The following is a 20,343-nucleotide window of genomic DNA, read 5'->3' as shown; positions in this document are numbered from 1 at the left end:
ATCAGCACATCATCAAAGCAGCACAGAAGGGAAATGCATATTTGAGAATTTCTTCAGGCTTCAGTTTTCCAGAACCTGATATACCACAACTTCATTATTCACAGCTTCAAAAAATGGCCTACTTGGCCATCCAATAATTTCATGCTTTGCACATATTTTCTAAGTGGGTCACGAACACAGCAAAGCAACACAAAAATCAAGTTTTAGAGGTATAAAGCAGTACACTTGTGTCCTTTTCATGGTTAGTGAACGTCTCTGGCAATGCAATTTACTGACAATTAATGAGAATGCAAATACCCCTCTGTTTTATAGTGAGACAGCTGCCTGCTGAGAGTCTCCAGATAGACATGACCTGGAATGGAATCCATCTACGTACAGTATGCCTGAAACGGTTGGCTGAGTGCAGAGATGACCGTGAACACCATGTGTTGTGGCGAAACATTGGGGGAACGAGATTATTAAACTGACAAAGCTTTTAATTCAAATCCCCATTTACTCTTTTGCATTTTCCACCTCGGGGCCCTTGTTCTGGGCACCTGACCGAACTGGAGCAAAGAGACAAGTGCTTAGGCAGCAAACTGTCGGTCGAATTAAACATTTGTGTTCATATAATGACAGGAGAACCTCCTGAGGTCCTCAAACCAGTGACTGGCAGTAGAACCCACGCTGGCCGTGCCTGAGCACAACCACTCCACCTGTCTGCTACTTTTGCATTTGGTTTATACATCACCGTACCCATAGAAGATCATGTAGCTCAACCAATGGATCCTTTTGTTGCAGCAACCTCTGAACATCTCTCGTGCCTCTCTGCTCCTCACTGCTACAACCTCAACAACAAAACATCACGGCAACTGGAACTCACACCATGGATTCGCACCACGGATTGAACTTTGATACCTTACATGTATTGAAGTTTCACCATACAGTATCAACAGAAGTCAAGAGAAATACATTTGTGAAAATCAAGAGGAAGATTGCCTGAAGCAACCTTGCTTGCCTTGAGATCACAGCACCTTGGTACGTCAGGGAGCGAAGAGCTGAGGGTACGAGTGGAGCAGTATATGGCTTCACTTTCCTCTTCATTTGAGAAATTAAAAACGCAGAGGATGAGACACTACAGTGACAAGTCAGACCTTTCGTTTTGTTTAAGCTTTGCTAAGACTTCAGGAATGTCTACTGGCTAAATCGAATAATTACAGAGGGATAATGGAATTATTCGAGACACACATAAAATCATAAACGGTATTAACACTGGAAAAAAGGGAGGGATTAGCATACAGAACAACTGAGGCAGAGAGTAAGAAAGCAATAAAGCAATAAAATAAAGGTAACAGTGAAAGGGGAGAGTTCCACAGCTCGGAAGTCATTGTTATTGTAATAGTGTTAGAATAAATAGTACTGTTGTCTAAAACATGAAAAATGATCATAGTGAAAGTAAGAAAATGGTGTGTGAATATAGTGTGTGTCTCTTCAAAACAGTCAAACGCACCTGTCTCCATTCATCAGTTTTTAGTGTCAAGTGGCTATGTATGGGGGTAAGGTGGTGCAGCGGGTTTGGCTGGGTCCCGCTCTCTGGTGGGTCTGGGGTTCGAGTCCCGCTTGGGGTGCCTTGTGACAAACTGGCATCCTGTCCTGGGTGTGTCCCCTCCCCCTTCAGCCCCGTGCCCTGTGTTGCCAGGTTAGGCTTCGGTTTGCCGCAACCCTGCTTGGGACAAGCACTTTCAGACTGTGTGTGTGTGTGTGTGTGGAGATGTATGTTACTTCTCTTTGGAACGCTAAGTTGCCATTTTTCAGCTTGTCAGAAGTGTTTGTATTATTTTATTTAATTATGTATTTATTCATTTCTGCCTTCTCCAAGTTTTCACCTCGCCATCTGCAAAACGGCTGTAATGACTTCATGGCTCCGCTAATGAGATTAGAGGGAGCGGGGGGGTGCGGTATGACAGTGCCACATCTGCCCCCGCTGCAGGAGCTGCCACCGAGTGTCACATGCATGCCAAGCAGAGGTGTGCACCCAGGACTCGGTGCCCAGAACAAATCACCTCTTGCCACTCAGCAGGGGTTCGCAGCCCGCTCTTATCTGGACACATTACGCCACCCACTTCCAGCAGCTCCTCAGGCCTCCAAATCCCTCTCATGAAGAGCAGCGAAAGCCACAGCTGGGAAATGTCCCGGAAGCGAGATTTAAACGGTGACACAGTGTTCAGAGCCATTAAAATCAATGTTTTCCTCTGCTTGATAGCTCACAATGTAACGTGTGAGGAGGTTTTATCCTATTTTTAGATGGAGGAAGAAAATCCTCCACAGTAAACTATGCAATTGTTGTTACTGTCGTTGTCCTTGATCGAAAAAAGATGCACTTGATAACAAATGACCATTTCTGAGATAACAGTGTGTGTTTTTTGCGTGCGTGCATATGTGCGTTTGCTGTCGTTCGGATGGTTCGAGGCGAAGAGCTCATCTCAACATCATATTCTGCTCTATGACCAAGTGTAGCCGGTACCCCCTGTAACTGGAATGCGAAAGGAGCAAGACGCAGCGCGCAGCGTTAATACGCTCACAGAGCGCGTACAGTATACAAGCTCAGCACAGAGGTGACTTTGAGCCGTATCCTTTAAGGGGGTCTTTGAAATTCTCTCCTCTTCTCCCTCTTCTGTCAATTCCCACGTGGGGCACAAACCCCTTTATTCTCCTTCTCTTTCTGTCATCCCCTCACTGACAGGTGGACTACATCTACACCATTACTGGAGCAGAGACACGCTGTGCGAGGGAGCGAGGGAGCGAGGGAGCGAGCGCACAGCGTCCTGCATCTCAATCCACAGATGAAGGTGTTTTCAGCCTCTTTTCAGGGTGTCTGGGATTAATTACACAGCATCACTTACAGCAGGCTAATAATTCCTTCGCTCCCACGTTCGGTTCGGCACTGAAGCCAGCGTGCATCATTACTGCTTGCAAAAAAAGAGGTGCAGCCATTGTTGCGAGCAGCACCATGAGGAGCAGCATGACATCCTTCCCCTATCTTTCGCATCTTGTGTACAGGCACATGCTGCCTCCTCTATTTATTCTATCAGCTTTAGTTAGAGGCTGAGCAAGTTGATGAATGATTAAAGAGAGCTCTTCTTCATGCCATGGAAACAGTTTAATAGATCTACATTAAGCCTTGACACCATTTAGAGAAGGGGATCCATCTTTCAGGCTGACAGGCTTCCTATGCTTGTCTGCCAGAACGAGCGATTCCAGGCAAGCAGCCCTTAATGAACTTTATTACGGTTCATTCAGTCAATTCCCTTCATCAAGTGCTCGCCGCCGCCGTGCCCCGTCTCTCCGCTTCCTTCCTTCCAGTCTGCTTCGTTGTGGAACCTGTTTCCAGAGAGAGACAGGGCCACACTTTCAGATAGAGATATACTGTAGGTCAGCGCCAGTTACGGCACAGTGAAAGACACGCAGGGCTCTTATTTGAAAATTCCTTACGCTCTCCCTGTCAGTTCACTCTTGCTTGTAGGAATATGTGTTTGGCAATACTTCTGATGTTACATTTCTCAGTAAGGGGGAGTGGGAAGTTTGTGATGGAGATGAAGACGCTGCTCACCCATGTATGCTCAACAAGTATGACAGCACTACAGTAGCACCACAAGCAAATATAAAGTAACTTCGCTTATATCTTAAACAATGTTATTTTTTAAAGTATTGATGACGGACAATCCTTAGAACTACTGCTGAAGCATAATAAAGTTGTTCAAAATTTAGAGCGTGGTCTAAATTTTTAATGCTCTAAAAACCTGTTCAATACATTGAATGTGAATTAGACAACCGAATGCAATTGTTATGAAGTGTTGTGCACTTACGTATTCGGAAACTTTACATATGCTTCTGTATTTAAATGTTTGTCTAACATTGTGGCTTTCCCCCCACTCGGCTTGTGATTCTTTCTAAGCAGAGTTTGCAGATATAATGAAGCAAGTTTATGCAAATATATTTTGCTGACCACTTTTTGAACTTTTAGCTTTCGCCTGTTGGCTACTCCATGCACACATCCCTCCTGCCCAATTAAATCACTGCGTTCGGAAAGAACTCCGTATTTGTACAGCACTGATCCTAATTTGTTTTCTGCTCTGAGCAATCAGATCAGTTAAAACAAGTGAAAGCCAGATAAACATAAATTGTGTTTTTCCCCTGCTCTCTATTGCTGTACTGGCGGTACTGGAGCAGAAGGTCATTTAATGCTTTTAGTCATTCTTCATGTGCTCATAATTTCTATATCCTCATGCCGTACCTATTTGTGAGAAAAGAACAAGAAAAGGTCGAACCCTGCATTTTCCCAGCAGCGCTTAAACAAATGCTTATGAATATGAAATTTGTTTCTTTTCTATACATGTACATTTTTAAAGTTTTCTTTAGTTTTTATTTTTTTTTATTAGGAGTAAATCAGCTTCTAAGTACCTTGGTAAATTACAGAATTCCACTCTTAGACAAGTCTTATCTTTATATCTGACAAGTGCAGTTTCTTCTCCAAATAAGATATCTAAACGGTCACCTGAGTTGATTCTTAATAAGATAGAGAAAACACCTTGGGGACAAATGCATAAAGCAAGGCTATTATAAATTTCTTTTGCATTTGCTTTGAATCGTTATGACATATCATTGCAGCATGTGAAATAAAGCATAAAGGGTTTGCTTAATATGCAGATTTCTATGATATTTTGGGGCTATAAGAGACATCAAACATCATGTGGGGGAAGTAATGTGGTCAGCTGTTTGCTGAGCACCATCCAGGTAAAAAAGGAAATTCAGCACCTTGGACAGCGAATACCCCCCCCCCCCCCCCCCCAAGCCCCCCCCCTCACATCCATATGCAGCACGTCTGCCAGGTAGAAAAGACAGAGTTTCTCCATATCTCGTAATATGACCTGCGGCCAAAAAGAGCAGGCAAAGTGGAGGAGTAAAATTTGAGCAAGCCTAGAGGGCATGAAGAGTCCTTTGGAAGCCAATGTGGAGGTACACCTATCCACACTCGCAGGGGACTCTGGTTTCCTGTAGCGCCCGTTGAAAGTGTATGATTTTACTTTTATTATTAGTTTATTTGTTATTTTTAAAGGCCACAGCTCACTTGTGAAAAATGAAACCTGATAGTTTTGAAATGATCTTGTGCACCAGTGCTGTTACTACACTTGTGGACACTTTGAGATATTTATCTTTATTTTCAATATTCTGCTGCTCTGGTGTAAATATCTTAAGGCAAATAAGTCCATCTATGACTTGTAGCGGTTGAAATTTATTCTGAAATCTGTATCCATGGTATTGCAGCCTTGACTTCTCCCAAGGGTGGGTGATTTGTCATTGTAATCTGAAATACTTCAGCAGATAGAAAAGTAGTGTTTTTGCATTAATTGTACATAGAGAGAATATAGAAATAAAGCCAAGCATAAGGCCCGTGAGCTTGCAGGGATTACTGTCCGCGGAGGACCTGATAAACTGCTGCATCATTTTTCTCTACCGTTTTGCTTTGAAAGATTTATTGCTCACAATATCCCTCTATAGAGAGCTCAGAGATACGGCAAGTGCTGTATGTTTCAAATGAGGTTGGACAATCAGTCCAGCTGTTGGCCCAGTTTGTGATGTGATCGACAGCTCCCTATGCTGGCAAAAAACCAAACACCCAGTTGTGCAGCCTGGCCAGATGACACAGCTCTTCAAAAAGGCAGTCTTCTTTGTGCTTATTTTAATTTAACTTCATTTTATTTTTCTTATTTCTCATTTTCTTATTACGGGTAAATCCCGGTATACGGACTGCCGGTTTACACGTTTTCGGGCTAACGGCCCTTTTTTTATTATTTACAATTTATTATTTAATAATGGAAAAGCCTGTATGTGGTTTCTCGTGTAACGTATACTGTTTTATTCTGTTGTATGAGACAAATTAATGCGCTCGCTGTACTGGACTGTAGTGGTGAAGGGGGAGCTGAGCCATAAAGCAAAGCTTTCCATTTACTGGTCGATCGATGTCCCTACCCTCACCTATTGTATATTGTATTTTATTTCTTATTATGTTTCTTATCATTATTCTTTGAGTCTACCCCCCCCCCCCCCCCCCCCCCCCCCCACCAGGACAAGCGATTAATGAAAACGGATGGATGAATGACTGTAGTTCTTGTTATACTATGCAGATTCATGTGTAGTGAAATATTCTCATGATTTACTAATTTGCTTCTAGTGTACCTGTATAGAAAAATGTCAGAGGACCTTCTACTATATATCCCATAACTTTTATTTTTACAACCTTTGAAGAACAGTAATTGCATTATGTTATAAAATAGCAGCGTGTGTCTATAAACTAATAAGACTCTTGAGAGAAAGGTTAACTAGAGCCATTTTCCACTGAGAGACAAGTCTGCCGGAACAACTGTCACATTTGACATTTATCCTTCGAAACCAGAAGCTGTTGAGCACGTGCTGGTGGGTATTTGTCACAGAGTCCATGTCACTGTAGGCAAGGAAGAAAATGAGGCATCGCAATCCATTGATAATCTGGTCCATCTTTAAGTTACAGATTTATTAATGCCAGCAACATATTATTTTAATGTTTAGTCATTTAATAACCAAAAAGACTCACTGGCTCATTATATCATGTTTCAGGAAGAATTGTGATATACAGTAGAAATTTAATTTATTGTACAGTATTTACTGTGAAAGACAGTAAAGTGTTGCCTTATTAGCAAAATAATAAGTCAGCCTGGAGGCCGTGTACCTGTATGATGTGGTCACAATTTGATTTAATAGGGGGTAGGTCAAAAAATGAAAAAAATATTGAGAAAAACATTGGTGAAGTAACAACAGGTCTGGAAAAAAAATACTCGAAAAGGAAGAAACCAGAGTTTCACTCTTACTCTGATACATTGAGAATATGTAAGCCTTAAGGTGTTTTTTTCTTTTTTCTTTTTTTTTTAAAAAAATTTACACAGTGCCATAGCATTGACTATCACAAAACATTAGCTGAACAAGGATAAAAACCATCATTAAATTATAAAAAATACCTCTGAGAACTTTGTAATGGTGTGCCATTACTGAAAATGTTATGCTAGAACCAGATTCCTTGGGAAATATATTAGATTGTTATACAACATTTATTTTATTTATTTGTCGATTGATTGAGTGTGAAATCTATTCATTCTGAATGAGTATGTATGTGGCAATGGTCTGCAAGCCCATACAGGGTGTACCCTACCTAGCCTGTGTTTCCAGAAAAAAAACTCCAGAAAACAGTGACCTTGACTTTAGATTGTTAACCTGGCAAACAGTTAATAATAAGAGCGAGCGAGTGAGTGAGCGAGTGAGTGAGTGAGAGCATCATGAACACAATGCCAGGGGACAGGAGGTAAGACCCAGGTGCGGGACTGTTTATTGTCTTTTGAAGGGCAAAGGCAGGAGTCATGGTCAGCGTCAGGCGTGCATCAGTTAACCGAGGATCGACCGTCATCCTTAGGGCAAATCTGAGGTCGTTGTTCAATGAGCAGAGCAGTGGCCAAAGCTGAAGGTTTCTGGAACTGGGCCAAGGAATCGGGGCTGGGGTGAAGAGGCAGGAACGTGGGGCGAGGAGTCAGAAGGAGCAAAGTTTCCGGTTGCAAACACAGAGGGAACGGTTGTCTGTCTCACTGAGATTGCTCAACCTGGGGGCGGTGGTAGGGCTTTCTTTATACTCGCCCCCCAATTCCTGCTTTCACATTCACAGATCCTTCCGCCGCTGGTATGACAATGATAAATAGCATGACTTTTCGTTGTGCATCTTTGCGGGTAGTAAAAACAGATCCTGTAGCTCTCATCTCTTTACAACACGTATTTATACGGTACCATACTACTTACTGTACTATCCTGACTACCTTCACACAGCACATAAGCACCGGAACACCGTGGCACTTACCTGCTCCGGTGCTGCACACCGCTGCCACATCCCCTAATGCTCTTTTCCTTCAGTCTGGAGCCGCACAGCCAGACCTGCCAACCTCTACTGCTCTGTGAGTCAGCGATGCATTGTGCTTCTTACAATAAACAGTTTTTTCAGCTAACATTTTTCAGAACTTTAAATGACAATATTGCCCACAGCTGTCAGAGCTGTCAGTGCATTATCATACTAACATGCAACAGTTTTTTTCTTTTTTGCTTCTCATGACACATTTGGCTTCAAATGCAGGGCAGCAGGTAGCAACGGGGTTTAAATTCTTCAGGGGACCCAGGTTTACATTGTATACAACTCCCAACTCTATGAATTCGTAAAATGTAAGTTCTTTAATACTGCACATCTCTTGGAGAAAAGTACCAACTTAACAGATAAATGTTTATGCTTCTTTACGCCGGTTTAACTGCACGACTGTAATTCTGTGCTCTGGCTCACTGCTTTGACGATTCTTAATATTAGCTGTATCCCTGACTTAATGACCCCATACAGCTAAAATGTAAAAAAAAAAAGAAAAAGTTAAACGTATACAACTTTATTCCCCAAAAGTAACTGCTCATGTGAAATACCATAAGCTTCACAAATATTAACACTGCGGGAAACTTTCCAGCTGACCTGCCTCCCCACTGAGCATCAATTACCTGTTTCCTCTTCACATATAATTATATTGTTTTCAGAAACGGATTCCACTGTAGGTGGATGACAAATTTTCAGTTCTCAAAACCCTTTGGTGCTAACTGACTCTTGAAATGCCTCAAAAGAAGAATCCTAGCATGATGCTAATTTTTACAAAGACATAAGTCATTTGAGACAGAATCGCTGCTTATGAATAGAGCAGACACTGACGGTGCGGCAGTGCAATCTTTTTTGTTAAAGAGATGATCGCATAACATTTTGTACCGCTTTCATTTTTGGAGGCAATGGACTGAAAACAGTTGAATGGTGAAATAATAAGGAATATTTTTTGAGTAGGATTTTTGTACTCATTCCCAATTGCAAGACACAAGAATTGGAAAAGATCATTAGCTGTAAACAGAAATGCACAAAATAAAACCTAAAAATGTGACTTAAGCAGCTGGTTTAGTTGCTCATGGATTCCAAGGTGCATGAAGTTTTTTTTTCCCCCATAAATGTAGGTGCCTGGAGTGTAAAAAAGTGATTTCATTGATATGTTCTACGGCAGTGAATAAAAACTACATGAGTATGAAGTAAGGTTGAGATAAGTCTTTAAAATATCTTGTTTGCATCATTATACTGATGTATGGAAGAAGCTGCTCTATTGACCTCTATTTTCCTGCACTTGGCAGCTTGTACACTTGTAATGCTGATGCTATGACAATGGCTATGAAATTGTGAATGTAACTGCTGTCAGTTCAGAGGAAGTGTATGATTAACGTTAACAAGACTCAAGAGATCCATAGAGACAGGCTATCCTGTTGCTGTTTTAGTGGTTGGAATGATGCTAAAAAGACTATGAACATTACAGTTCCATTTCTTGTTAAAATCTGAAATATTTGGCTCATGGAATATGTGTTTGACGTGTTTGATGCTGAGAATTTCAAAATTTGGCTTATGCTTATATTGGAGATGTGGTGGCACAGCAGGTTTGTCTGGGTCCTGCTCTGTGGTGGGTCTGGGGTTTGAGTCCTGCTTGGGGTGCCTTGTGATGGATTGGCGTCCCATCCTGGGTGTGTCCCCTCCCACTCCAGTCTTGCACCCTGTGTTGCCGGGTTAGGCTCTGGCTTGCCGTGACCACATTTGGGACAAGTGCTCACAGTTGGTGTGTGTGTGTGTGTGTGTGTGTGTGTGTGTGTGTGTGTGTGTGTGTGTGTGTGTGTGTGTACTTTAAAGACACATTCAGGGCTGAAACAATTTACAATCAACGACCAAAGGATCAGACACTTCACTGTTACTCTGCCATTCCAACATCCTAGTGTTAAAAGAGCAAGATCTTCTTAGGAGTAAATTTGTTAACCTACAAGCTGCGGTCAGCTGATTAATGCTCAGGTGAAATGTATGAAGAAGAGAAAAGTTGGCCATTGTGTGGTTGACAGTATGAGTGCATATTACCATAAATGCTATTGAGTGCTCCGTACTAATAAGTCACCTTGTCACTGATCAAATGAGACCTTTAGGACCTACAGGACTGGGGATTTGCTCACGACAGACTTGGAACTCGAGGAGCTGACTTTCCTCAGTTATGACGATAAAGTTTGCATTGGCCTGGAGGAAAGTTTATCTGACCACACATTTCCACACAAAGGATCCTGCCAGAATCCCCATTTCTTGTTATGGTACAAATTTGGACACCCTTGGGAAAAGGGTTATTTATGGGATTATCTTTGCTGCCAGAAGTCTAATAATTATAAAATTTCAGAACTTAGCCCAGTGTTTTGTCATGCTCCTGAGCTTCTTAATTAAATAATTTAAAAAAAAAAACACTTTTATGTCTTTCTGTCTTTTATCAGAATTTTATCCCATAATTCTCCTCCACAGTGCAAATCCTACTTATCCCAGGGAATTTGCAAAGAATTCTTATAGGCTTGCACTCTTATCTATTAATAATCCTCATGTGATTAATAATGCGAATGTCGTCTCATTTATTCTCTTCTATTCTCTGCTGGTTTAAAACAATGGTGACATGAAATGTTCCATGGATTAGCTTCTTCTTACAAGTCAAGGGTCCTCAGTTAAATGATTAAATAACAGAAGAGAAGGAAGCATCATTGGAACATCAGTTTTACATGGTTTAAGGACTGAAATTTCAGGTATAAATCTCACCAGCAAAGGTCAGGTTTGAATTTTTCGGCTGCTTGTTTGTGCACAAAACCATTCAAGATGATGCATAATCAATCATCCAGGAATGTGCATCGCATAACTAAAGAGACTGAATGGCTGAGGACACTGCGGGTGCATCTCTAGTTTTTATAACAGTCACAGAATCCAACAAAATAAATAAGCATACAAATAAATAAAAGTAAATTTTGGAAGTACATAAACTTTCTGATCTCAAACTCTAATTCAAGTACAAGACACATTTTCATCACTACATGGCACATATTCCGTTTACTATTTCTCCATTATTTCTTCTGGTTTTATTGCTTCAAGTTTCCAAAGAAAATAAAAACCTGTGGGAAAAATAATGAGAGCATCATTATGTGTTCTGAGCTGCAGAATTCATTTTCCTGTCATTTACAAATAAAGTGTATTGTAGCGATCTGCGTTACTGCTGGTTCGAGCCGGGAATGCATTTATTGTTAAGAGCTGCATTCTGGGTAAATTGTAAATAAAGTGTTCAACCACTGGGGGGAATTCGGGGGAATATAATGGGGTGGCTGTGTTTGTGAATGTGTTGAACAACAGCTGTGGGTGTTAAGTGGGTTGGTTTGGGGTGTAGGTTCTAACTCTAGAGCTAGGTCAGTTATATTTTTTTAAAGCCAGAGAAGGGATTTTTATAGGAAAGACTTTGTCTTGATAATGTCTTTTATCTAATGGTTGTTTAGTAATTGTGTTAACCAACTGCAAGAAAATGGTGTTGGGTTTGTTTGATTGGGGATTTTTAATGTATTGTCTTGGTTGTGTATATTATTGATAACTTTATTAAATAAAGTCTAGAAAAAGGTTTGAACACTAAAAGGTTGCTAGAGAAGATGTGTTGTGAAAAGGGAAACACCCAAGAACTGTACATAGAGCATATGGTAACAGGCTAGGGAAACTCCCTTCTTGAGTGGTGAAGTTACTGGGTCGGTTTAATTATTTATGGTTTTAAGCCTTGAGGTATGTTTGTCATGTTTTCATAGGTTCTGCCTTGCGATCTTTATATTAGCTGGTCCTATTGATTTTTTTTTTTAGATTTTATTATTGGTATGGCAGTTTTTAGGATTAATTTCTTTATTGAATAAAGATTTTAATCATTGGCAATGATGAATGGAAAAATTTTTACCTGTTGAGTTGGACAGTGTGTGGAACCAGACACCCCTGGTGGGCTGGTGATCCATTCTGATTTGTAAGAAAAGGGGGGGAAAAAAAAAGTAGGTCCTGAAGGAAACGGGCTCCTCGGACTGAGCACGTTGCTGTCCCTGTGTGCTGGTGTTCTAATAAACGTTCGTTATGAATGCTGCATGTGCCTCCTTTTTTGTGCTATTCGAACCCAGAGTCCCACGCACCACAAACACGCAATGTAGATCCGGAAATTGATATTTACAAAGAGCAACCCAATTTTCTGTAACTAATGATTTACTCCTGGAAATTATCTCATACATTCACTTGTCCATAGAAGTGGGAAGTAATGAGTTACATTAACTCTGTTTTTTTTTATGCTCTTAAGTACATTTCTGGAGAAAATATACTTTTTTCATGCTAGGTTTTGCTTTCAATACTTTTAGATAAAAAAGTATTTGTGAAGATGGTGGTACGGTGAGTTGCACTGTTGCGAGACGATGGAGTCCAAAGGCCTGCAGTTCAGCTCTGGTGGTGACACTGTTGCCGTGCGTGCGTGCATGCGTGCGTGCGTGCGTGCGTGTGTGGAGTGAGAGGGGGAACCCTGCAGTGGAGTGCAGTCTTGTCCAGAGTAAACCCCCCCAGCCTTGACTGACAACCTGAATTTAAGGAAGGATTTGAATTTAACAGCATTATTCCATATTTCTGGAGTTGCATTTCATACAACTTCAGCACGTCTTCATTTTTATTTGCTGTGTTGCTCCCTTTTTTAAATTTCTGCCCATGGAATATGCTAATATTTGAAATGTACGAAGAGAGCGGTACAAATTTATACAGGTTAAAACAAGAAAACCATTTTATTCAATTACAAAGTAGCCGTCTAAACACATTTCTATGTCAACATTACTAAGAGTATCACTGAAGCTACACAATATTGAGTCAGCAATTTTATCGCTGTTCTTCAAACCAGTGCTTGAACACTCTTTCTGATGTGATCGCTTTTCTTACCTGCTTGTCCAGTCCAGGTTTGCGATGGTCTGGAGCCTCTGCAGGAGGCACAGATCTCAAGGCTAAGCAGGGAACACCAAAGACGATGGAGCAGCCGATTGCAGGGTAGCCATGCAGAGAGACTGACTCTGGGCAATCTGGAGTCACAAATTACCCTGCAACTCATGTCTTTGAAGAGTGGAAGGAAACTGGAGGAAACCCTTGGGGAGAGAGAACATGAGCACACCACTCAGATTGCCCTGGGTTCGCACCCACACATGAATAGGCAAGGTACTGTGACACACCTGAGCTACTATGCCACCACCAAAGCCATTGCTCATCTACACAACAATCAAATCAACTCAATTTACCTAGTAAAACAAGTTCTGGGAATGTGACTCGGTGCAGTTTTATGTCTTTCAATTCTGACGATCTAAATTGAGCCTCTGCTTCATTAACGTCATTTGAAAACTGTAAAGGACTTTGTTGGTCTCAGAAAACTTCCTCTCCACTAACTTTGTCACAGCAATGATTTTAATCTTTGGAAAAGTGACGTAATTTCTGCAGCGGATTGAATGGCCAGGAAGATGTGCGTTTGATCACAGAGTCATGCTAAAAAAGATTTAAGCCTTCTTAGGGAGCAGGTTAAACCTTGAGGGTCTGATCCTGTGGTTATTTAGGACTGGATTTGTCAAGCTTTTACACCAGTGCAAAATGTGCACCTCTTATTTCTCAAAAGATACAAGAAAAATCTGAAATGAAACCCTAAAGGTTTTCTTCTTTTATTCTCTTTGTGACCCTAAAATTGTGCTTTGAATTTTGTTTCAGAAGTATTGAATACAATAAGATTTCAATTTTTATTGCAATGCTCCTCATCGAAAACATTGTTTGTTCTATTTTTAACTTCGTGAAATACCCAATGCCTGAAATTGTTAGATGACTTACAATTTGTCCAGTTTCGTGAAACACATCCAAACTAAACTTTATGTAAATTTTACAATTAAACTTAAATCAATGATAAACCCTTGGAGCACAGCCATCCACTAAATCTCTTATTGATGATAATTTTAAAAATAATAATTCAATTTTCTGCAGTTCAGCAATGTAATGAACATCTAAAAGAAAAACCCAAGGCCTATATGTACAAACAATATTTCCATTTCAAAGTGATGTGCATGAAATTAAAAGCAAACAAGAAGCATTTACTTGTGTTGCACTCTCAGGGGATTACTAGGAACTTCATTGTTTGTTTTCACTCGCTGAAAAAAGCACAAATGCCAATAACTTTCAGAACACGTAAAAGCTCGCATTCGCTTGTACTGTTTAAATATTTTGGAAGAGAATCTGGTGCATCGTTACTTCTGCAGCAAAGGGCCGTCCTTTCCTCCTATAGCCTGTAAATGCCGTACTGCCTCTCTCTTGCACAGGGCAGTAAAAATGGATTTTCATTTGTACGAACTGACCTCTAACACGCTGAAAAGATTTTGAGGAAGTCTGGGGATCCAAGGGAAAATTTTCAAATCAATCTTATGCCTTGAGAGAGAATTCTTTTTCAACCTGGTCATGACAGGAAATCACTTTACCGACAAACTGACAATAGTAATATGAGGAATGAAAGAAGTTCAAGCTGCCCTCCTGTTCTCATGCAGAAATGTGTGAAGATATTTTGTTCCTGATATTTTGCTCTGAATTCTTCTCACAAGGGGACATTGTGTTGTTTAGGACCCGATCTCTGAACACGCGAAGCTCCCAGACACGGGTGAAAACAGTCGAAAGAGAAGTGCAACGATACAACTGAAAGAATCATCAAAGCACATAGGAAGAAAACATCCTCGTCGATGCCCTCGTGGAATTGTTAGTACAACTGCTTCCTCTTACACTGAGATTAAGCAAAGACTTGACAAAGTGAAGGTTTATTCAGTGCGGAGTATTGTTTGAACCTGGGAAAAATCCCTCAAAGAACTTGCTTGTGCTCGGAAACCCGGGAGCTCGCCTACAGAAAATGGAGAACAGAAAGAATGTAAGATATGAAGCGAAAAACACCTTCTTATCGCAGGTGACATTAGTCTTGGTGAACCGAACCCAGCTGATGCTGGTGGTAGTTGAACCTTCACCTGAACCACTTAGGTAGATTGATAGAGGCTGCAGGGGGAGTAGAGGCGCTTGCGAGAATATAAAGCAGTGTAAAAATGTGGCGAAACCATAATATGCAAAGAGAATACATCATCTTTTCAACAAAATCGTGCGGCGCTCAGCCAGTGACAGTTATTTAAAAGCGGCCGAAGGAAACAATCAAGTTCGGTGTGGGAGCGGGTGACAGAATGACTGGGAGCACACATTCCCTAGAGAACATTATAAATGAAAAGATGATGAAGATGATGATGATGATGATAACAACAACAATAACGGTAATAATAATAATGAATGATAGTGATGAGTAGGCGAGTTGCTCACATGCTGAGAGCACGAGGAAAACTAACGTGTTCATTTGTTCATTCATTCATTTAAACAGTATGAGAAGTTCATACGAAACAAGTGTAAGGAAGGAAAGTTAATTTTCCGTTAGAGCCGGAAATTAAAAAGCCTAATTAATTCCTGCCCAGCTTTCCACGCCCTCGCTGTTGCCATGGTATCAGGCGCACGCGCGTATACTGGCCTACTTCCGGTCGCGTGCTGCCGTTGCTAAGATACGACGCTAACAGAGCGCAGCTGCGCGCGGAGAGAGAAGAGTTAACAGTGCAGTGCTGAGAAGGACGAAAGACCTCTTCGTTTTCCCTCGAAATATATATATAGTGTGTAGTTGCAGAACTGTGGCGATCATCGTGTGGAGGCTGTGCTGTCGCGCGTTTCACCGACACACAGAGTGTAACAGTGTAACAATTGCGACGCGTCGGTCTTTTACATGATGAATCCTTCCATCCTTGGCGTTTTAAACTAGCGCGCCTGCTACATTCATAATCATTGATTGATTGACTCACTTCGCTCAAGCTTTTCTCAGGAATAACTTACAGTGCTGAGCTATTTTTACGCTTGCTGTTCACCCGTTTGTACAGCTGGGTAATTTTACCGGTGACGTAGAAAAAGTACCTTGCTGAACTAGGTAAATTACTACACTGACTACTGACCTGCGGCTCTAACCACTGCGCCCCCAGCTGTCGGAGTTCGGGGGGGCGGGGGAGGGTCGTCATGGATCTGGACATTCGACAGTGTCTCAATAAGGCGGAATCTCTAAGAGGTAACTGACATTTTCATCATAATGGTATACTATAGCTCCATAACATTTCTTATTATTATTATTAGACACCTTTTTTCCGAAGCAACTTGCCACGATTGATCACCACCTGTACAACGATTCCCCTCTTACAGCAGTACTTTGCCCACTTCCCACAAGCTGACCCTAACCTTAACCTCAATCCTAACCCTAACCAACCCTAACCCTAACTCGGTGATGCTGCTTCTCTGCCTGCTGTGCTGTAGACGCCGACGCTCTCCACGCAGCGTATGCTTTGATTAAAGGAGGCACCAAAGGACCGTCCGCGGCCTCAGTGGACCAGACGTGCGTCTCCTCTGAACTGTACATCCTGTGTGCGGAACAGGCCTTTCGGGTGAGAATACCCGTGAGCCACACAACACAGTTTGTCTGGGCAAAACACCAGGGTATTACCGCGATTTCTCACTGCACTTACTGTATGTCCCGTTTTGTTGCTTGTTCCCAATGCAAACTGTTCATCACGCTAATAAATTCAGACAGCACGAATCAGCACTGGTTAACAGATTAATCGCTTTTTCTAGCACATCATTCATATTAGCACAGTTATTCTTCAGTTAACTGACACCTTTCTCCAAGAACACTTGGAATTTTAAGTTTGTACAGAAATGCTCAGAAGGCTGCAGGACACAGCGCCTGCATCAGTGCTGCTCACTGACAACTAACTCGTTTTCCCCGTGTTCTGGGGCACTGAATCCGAAAACAATACCCATGTTTTTGTGGCACGTCAGGTTTTTTCACAATTTAACCCACACATTTTTTGGTACGTTTTCACCACCAATAACCAGCGACGACCACAGAAGTTTGCCTCCTTTCCATCAGCGTTTTTGCCACAAATGGGTGACTGATGTTCCAGTGAGCTGAGTAAAATATAAAACGATTATTTCAGTGTTTATTGTGACCATCTCTGGTTTATTCTGCAAGTTGCATGTTTTCTGTCTCCCTGTGCACCACATCGATGTGGTATATAGAGGAGCAGCTGGTGTTGCGGGTAATGAAGCCAGCGGGGCCTCGGTAAACATGTGACTTTTTCGGTTTCTTCTGCTGTTCGATGCGAACTCCAAGCATCCCATCATAAAGCAGATGTCGTTTTAGTGGGTGGTGAAGTTTTGCGCAGTGTCACAAGGCAACATTTTCAAGCATCAGCTATGCAGCTACATTTAGTTTGAAATTATTATTATTAATTACTATTATATCTTTATCAACGGTAGTCCAATGGAGAGTTACGGTGATCTTGGCCCTTATGGTTATGTTCCTAAGTAGGAATGGTGTTAATGCTACAATTAATAAGAAATGTTATAGGAAAATTGTATGAATCATAAAACTTATTGCATAGCAGACACTTTTATGTACTTATACTGAAATATTTCACACATTTCTACATAGTGTATTTTTAAAGCTTTGAGCAAGTACTGCGATCACTGCGCAGTAGCAGGAAGCTGCTTGCTACCTCTTCTGCTACACCCGTAAACTGACTTATCCATATTTATTAAAAACAGCATGAATAAGAGACAGAGATATTAGATGTTAACAAAAAGTATATGTGTGTCCTGAAAGTGCTGATTGAAATATTCATTAGTTCCATTAAAGGAAAATATATCTTAAAAGTTCTGGAGCATCCATGCAGTGCACATCCCGTACACACACACACACACACCCTGCTTTGGCTGCGCTGGAAGACATTCCAGTTCAACTAAATCATTTCATTATTTCATGTTTAAAGAGCGGAGTGCCGACTGCAGGAAGAAGAAAAAGTGCTCCTCCCTGAACGCGTGGGCGCCGAATAAACAAAATCGTCTCGTGTTTTGCGTGGATGAGCTCAATTCTTGTGAAGTTGGACAGATCTGAGTGTGTTCAGAGTGCGTTATACATTTGCTGAAACAATAATGAATGCGGTGCATTCAGTTGCTTGTAGAAAGACTTTTGTGCAAAGCAACACATGTGCAAGCAAAGTTAATTTTTGCATAACTGTTAATAAATCGGTTGAAGGTGAGTGTCTTGCAGAGGACAAATTTCCTTTGCTGGGATTTCCGTTTTTGCCTTTGAGGCCCAAGTTTATCATCGCAACAGACGAAAGAAGAGAGAAGTGAAGGGACGCCGTACAAATTTGTGGATTAACGTTTCTGAAGGGAAAGAGAAATCTTCAAGGCAGTATATTAATAATTTTCAGCTGGGGAAGCAGTGGGGAATACAGTAATTTTGATCTGTACTCTCAGTTCAGGTTTGAATGAAATATTTATTTTACACACGAGTGTTTATTTTCACCTGCTCTTCCTTTCTTTTTTCTTTTTCAGCTGGGATTCCCAGAGATGAGCAAAGAGTGCCTAAACATGTACTTTAAAGGAAAACCTCCAGCGAATCAATTCCTGATCAGGGCGTACCTGTGCGGCGGTCAGCTCACGTCTCTGCAGAGCTCTGGACGTGCGGTGAGAAGACGACGTTAACTAAAGTGACACGGTGATGAAAATAAATGTTGGATGTCGAGATGGGCTTCTCGACAGGTACAGAAAGAGAACCAGTGAGCGCTGCCGTATTTCGCTTTTTGCCATAATGCCGAAACGTATTGCTGGTTCCAGTTCTGTACACGACGTAGGGGGTTGGGAGGAAACTGCAGTGATTGTTGTAAATGAACCACTCGGTGAGATTTTTCAGGGCTCACGGTGGTGGAGGTTTGCTGCTTCATGGCACCATCTTCAACAAACCAAGTCAACAAGCATCTCTTGGTGGAACAAGACATTCGTTGACTTGTTTGGTTATTTTATTTTCTTCGTGTTGTGTGGACGTCGGTCTGTTTAGAGCCATGGGCAAATTTTTTGTTCTAAAGATTATTTTTAAACATTTGAATGTGATAATAGTTGCAGCATGAGCTTTGAAGGAAATGAATTCCCCTTCCATCTGTGGACCTTTTGAAAAAGAGTCCTTTCATTAGACCAGCTTTTATTTGTTTTGTTTTCTTTACTTTTTTCAACTTCATACTACAGAGAATGAATAGTACAAACATACACCGTGTACATTCCTCCCAAGTAAGGGCCCTTTCTGCAGCTTCATTTTTGTAACCCCATATTGTTAACGGTAGTTCACAGTCGTGATCAACACAAACGCTGAAGGGCACTGAAACAATTTGCTTTTTTTGTTTAAAGTTTTAACGTTAGGGTCTCGGAATGAAACAAAGCCATTAGAGAACTGTACGTACTGTCTGTGTTTCAGGGTAAATAGTTCTGAACTCCGAGCTGTTTTGCTCTAATCTTACTTTGGTACCTTGAAGTAAAACGACACACTTTTCACGATGATGAGCTCAGACATGCAGTTGATGTTCAGGAATAACATGCTTTAGAACAAGGTGTCGGGTTCAGAGCTCTTGCCCTTACCACCGAAGGTTGCAGGTTCAAATCCCACCCCCAGTTCCAGTGCCCTTGAACGATGTATTCACCCGAAATTGTCCCAGTAACTAATTACGCAACTGTATAAATGGGTCAATAATACTAAGTTGCCTTGTGGAAAAGGGTCATGTAAAATTTATTCATTTAGCAGACGCTTTTGCCCAAAGCGATGTACATCTCAGCAAAAGTACAACTTATGCATTACGTTAAGAGAAGGAGACATAGCTGCAGACATGAAAGTCTCAAGTAAACCTAATTTGTTACCTACCACTTGCTGCACCGAGGTTCATCATTCAAGTAGGTGCATAAACACAGGATAGACAAATCCCAATACCCTCCCATCATTTTTTTTTTTTTAAATATTAAATATTTTAAATGAGATAAACAAATACTTCCTTCACTTGGCTCCTGTGAGTACAGTTGCAGTACTTCTTGCAGTAGCATGGTAAAAATCTTTGCAGCACAGTTGCGCTGGTTTTAAATGGGCTTGTGAAAGTTTCTCTTGTGCTCATTAACATTAAGCTGAGAAAGAAGCACATGGAGCCAGAAAAGATGCATATTAGTGCTGAGAAATTACTAAGGGTTTCAAACAGCTCAGTACCAGCTATAAGATAAAAAATATTATGGAAATACGTTGAAAATATTGTTATAAAATGGAAATATGAAATTTCAAATTACAAAGATTTTCTTTATCGTGACTACTGTAACCCACAAGAAATGGTCTAAACAAGCAAACTGATGTTGTTCAGGCTACGTTTACTTATGTTGCAGATGCTTTGTCATGATGTCACTGGCGAAATGAAAGAAAAGATTAATTTCCC

At 41.1% G+C, this 20,343-nt stretch overlaps 1 protein-coding gene across 6 annotated transcripts in view; it reads left to right on the top strand.

Moving 5' to 3' along the window:
• The first annotated feature begins 15,582 nt into the window (after positions 1–15,582).
• cfap46 (cilia and flagella associated protein 46) overlaps positions 15,583–20,343 on the top strand; it is a 53,700-nt gene continuing 48,939 nt past the window's right edge. For all 6 annotated transcript variants that reach the window (XM_029254185.1, XM_029254188.1, XM_029254186.1 and 3 more), the window contains exons 1-3: positions 15,583–16,109; positions 16,352–16,479; positions 18,437–18,568. In XM_029254185.1, the coding sequence (XP_029110018.1) occupies positions 16,061–16,109; positions 16,352–16,479; positions 18,437–18,568 (309 nt within the window). In that variant the 5' untranslated portion in view covers positions 15,583–16,060. The remainder of the gene's footprint in view (positions 16,110–16,351; positions 16,480–18,436; positions 18,569–20,343) is intronic.

Source organism: Scleropages formosus, chromosome 8 (assembly GCF_900964775.1).
Source record: "Scleropages formosus chromosome 8, fSclFor1.1, whole genome shotgun sequence".
Classification (NCBI taxonomy): Eukaryota; Metazoa; Chordata; class Actinopteri; order Osteoglossiformes; family Osteoglossidae; genus Scleropages; species Scleropages formosus.
Note: the sequence above shows the minus strand (reverse complement) of the source record. Positions and strands in the feature narration are given on the sequence as shown.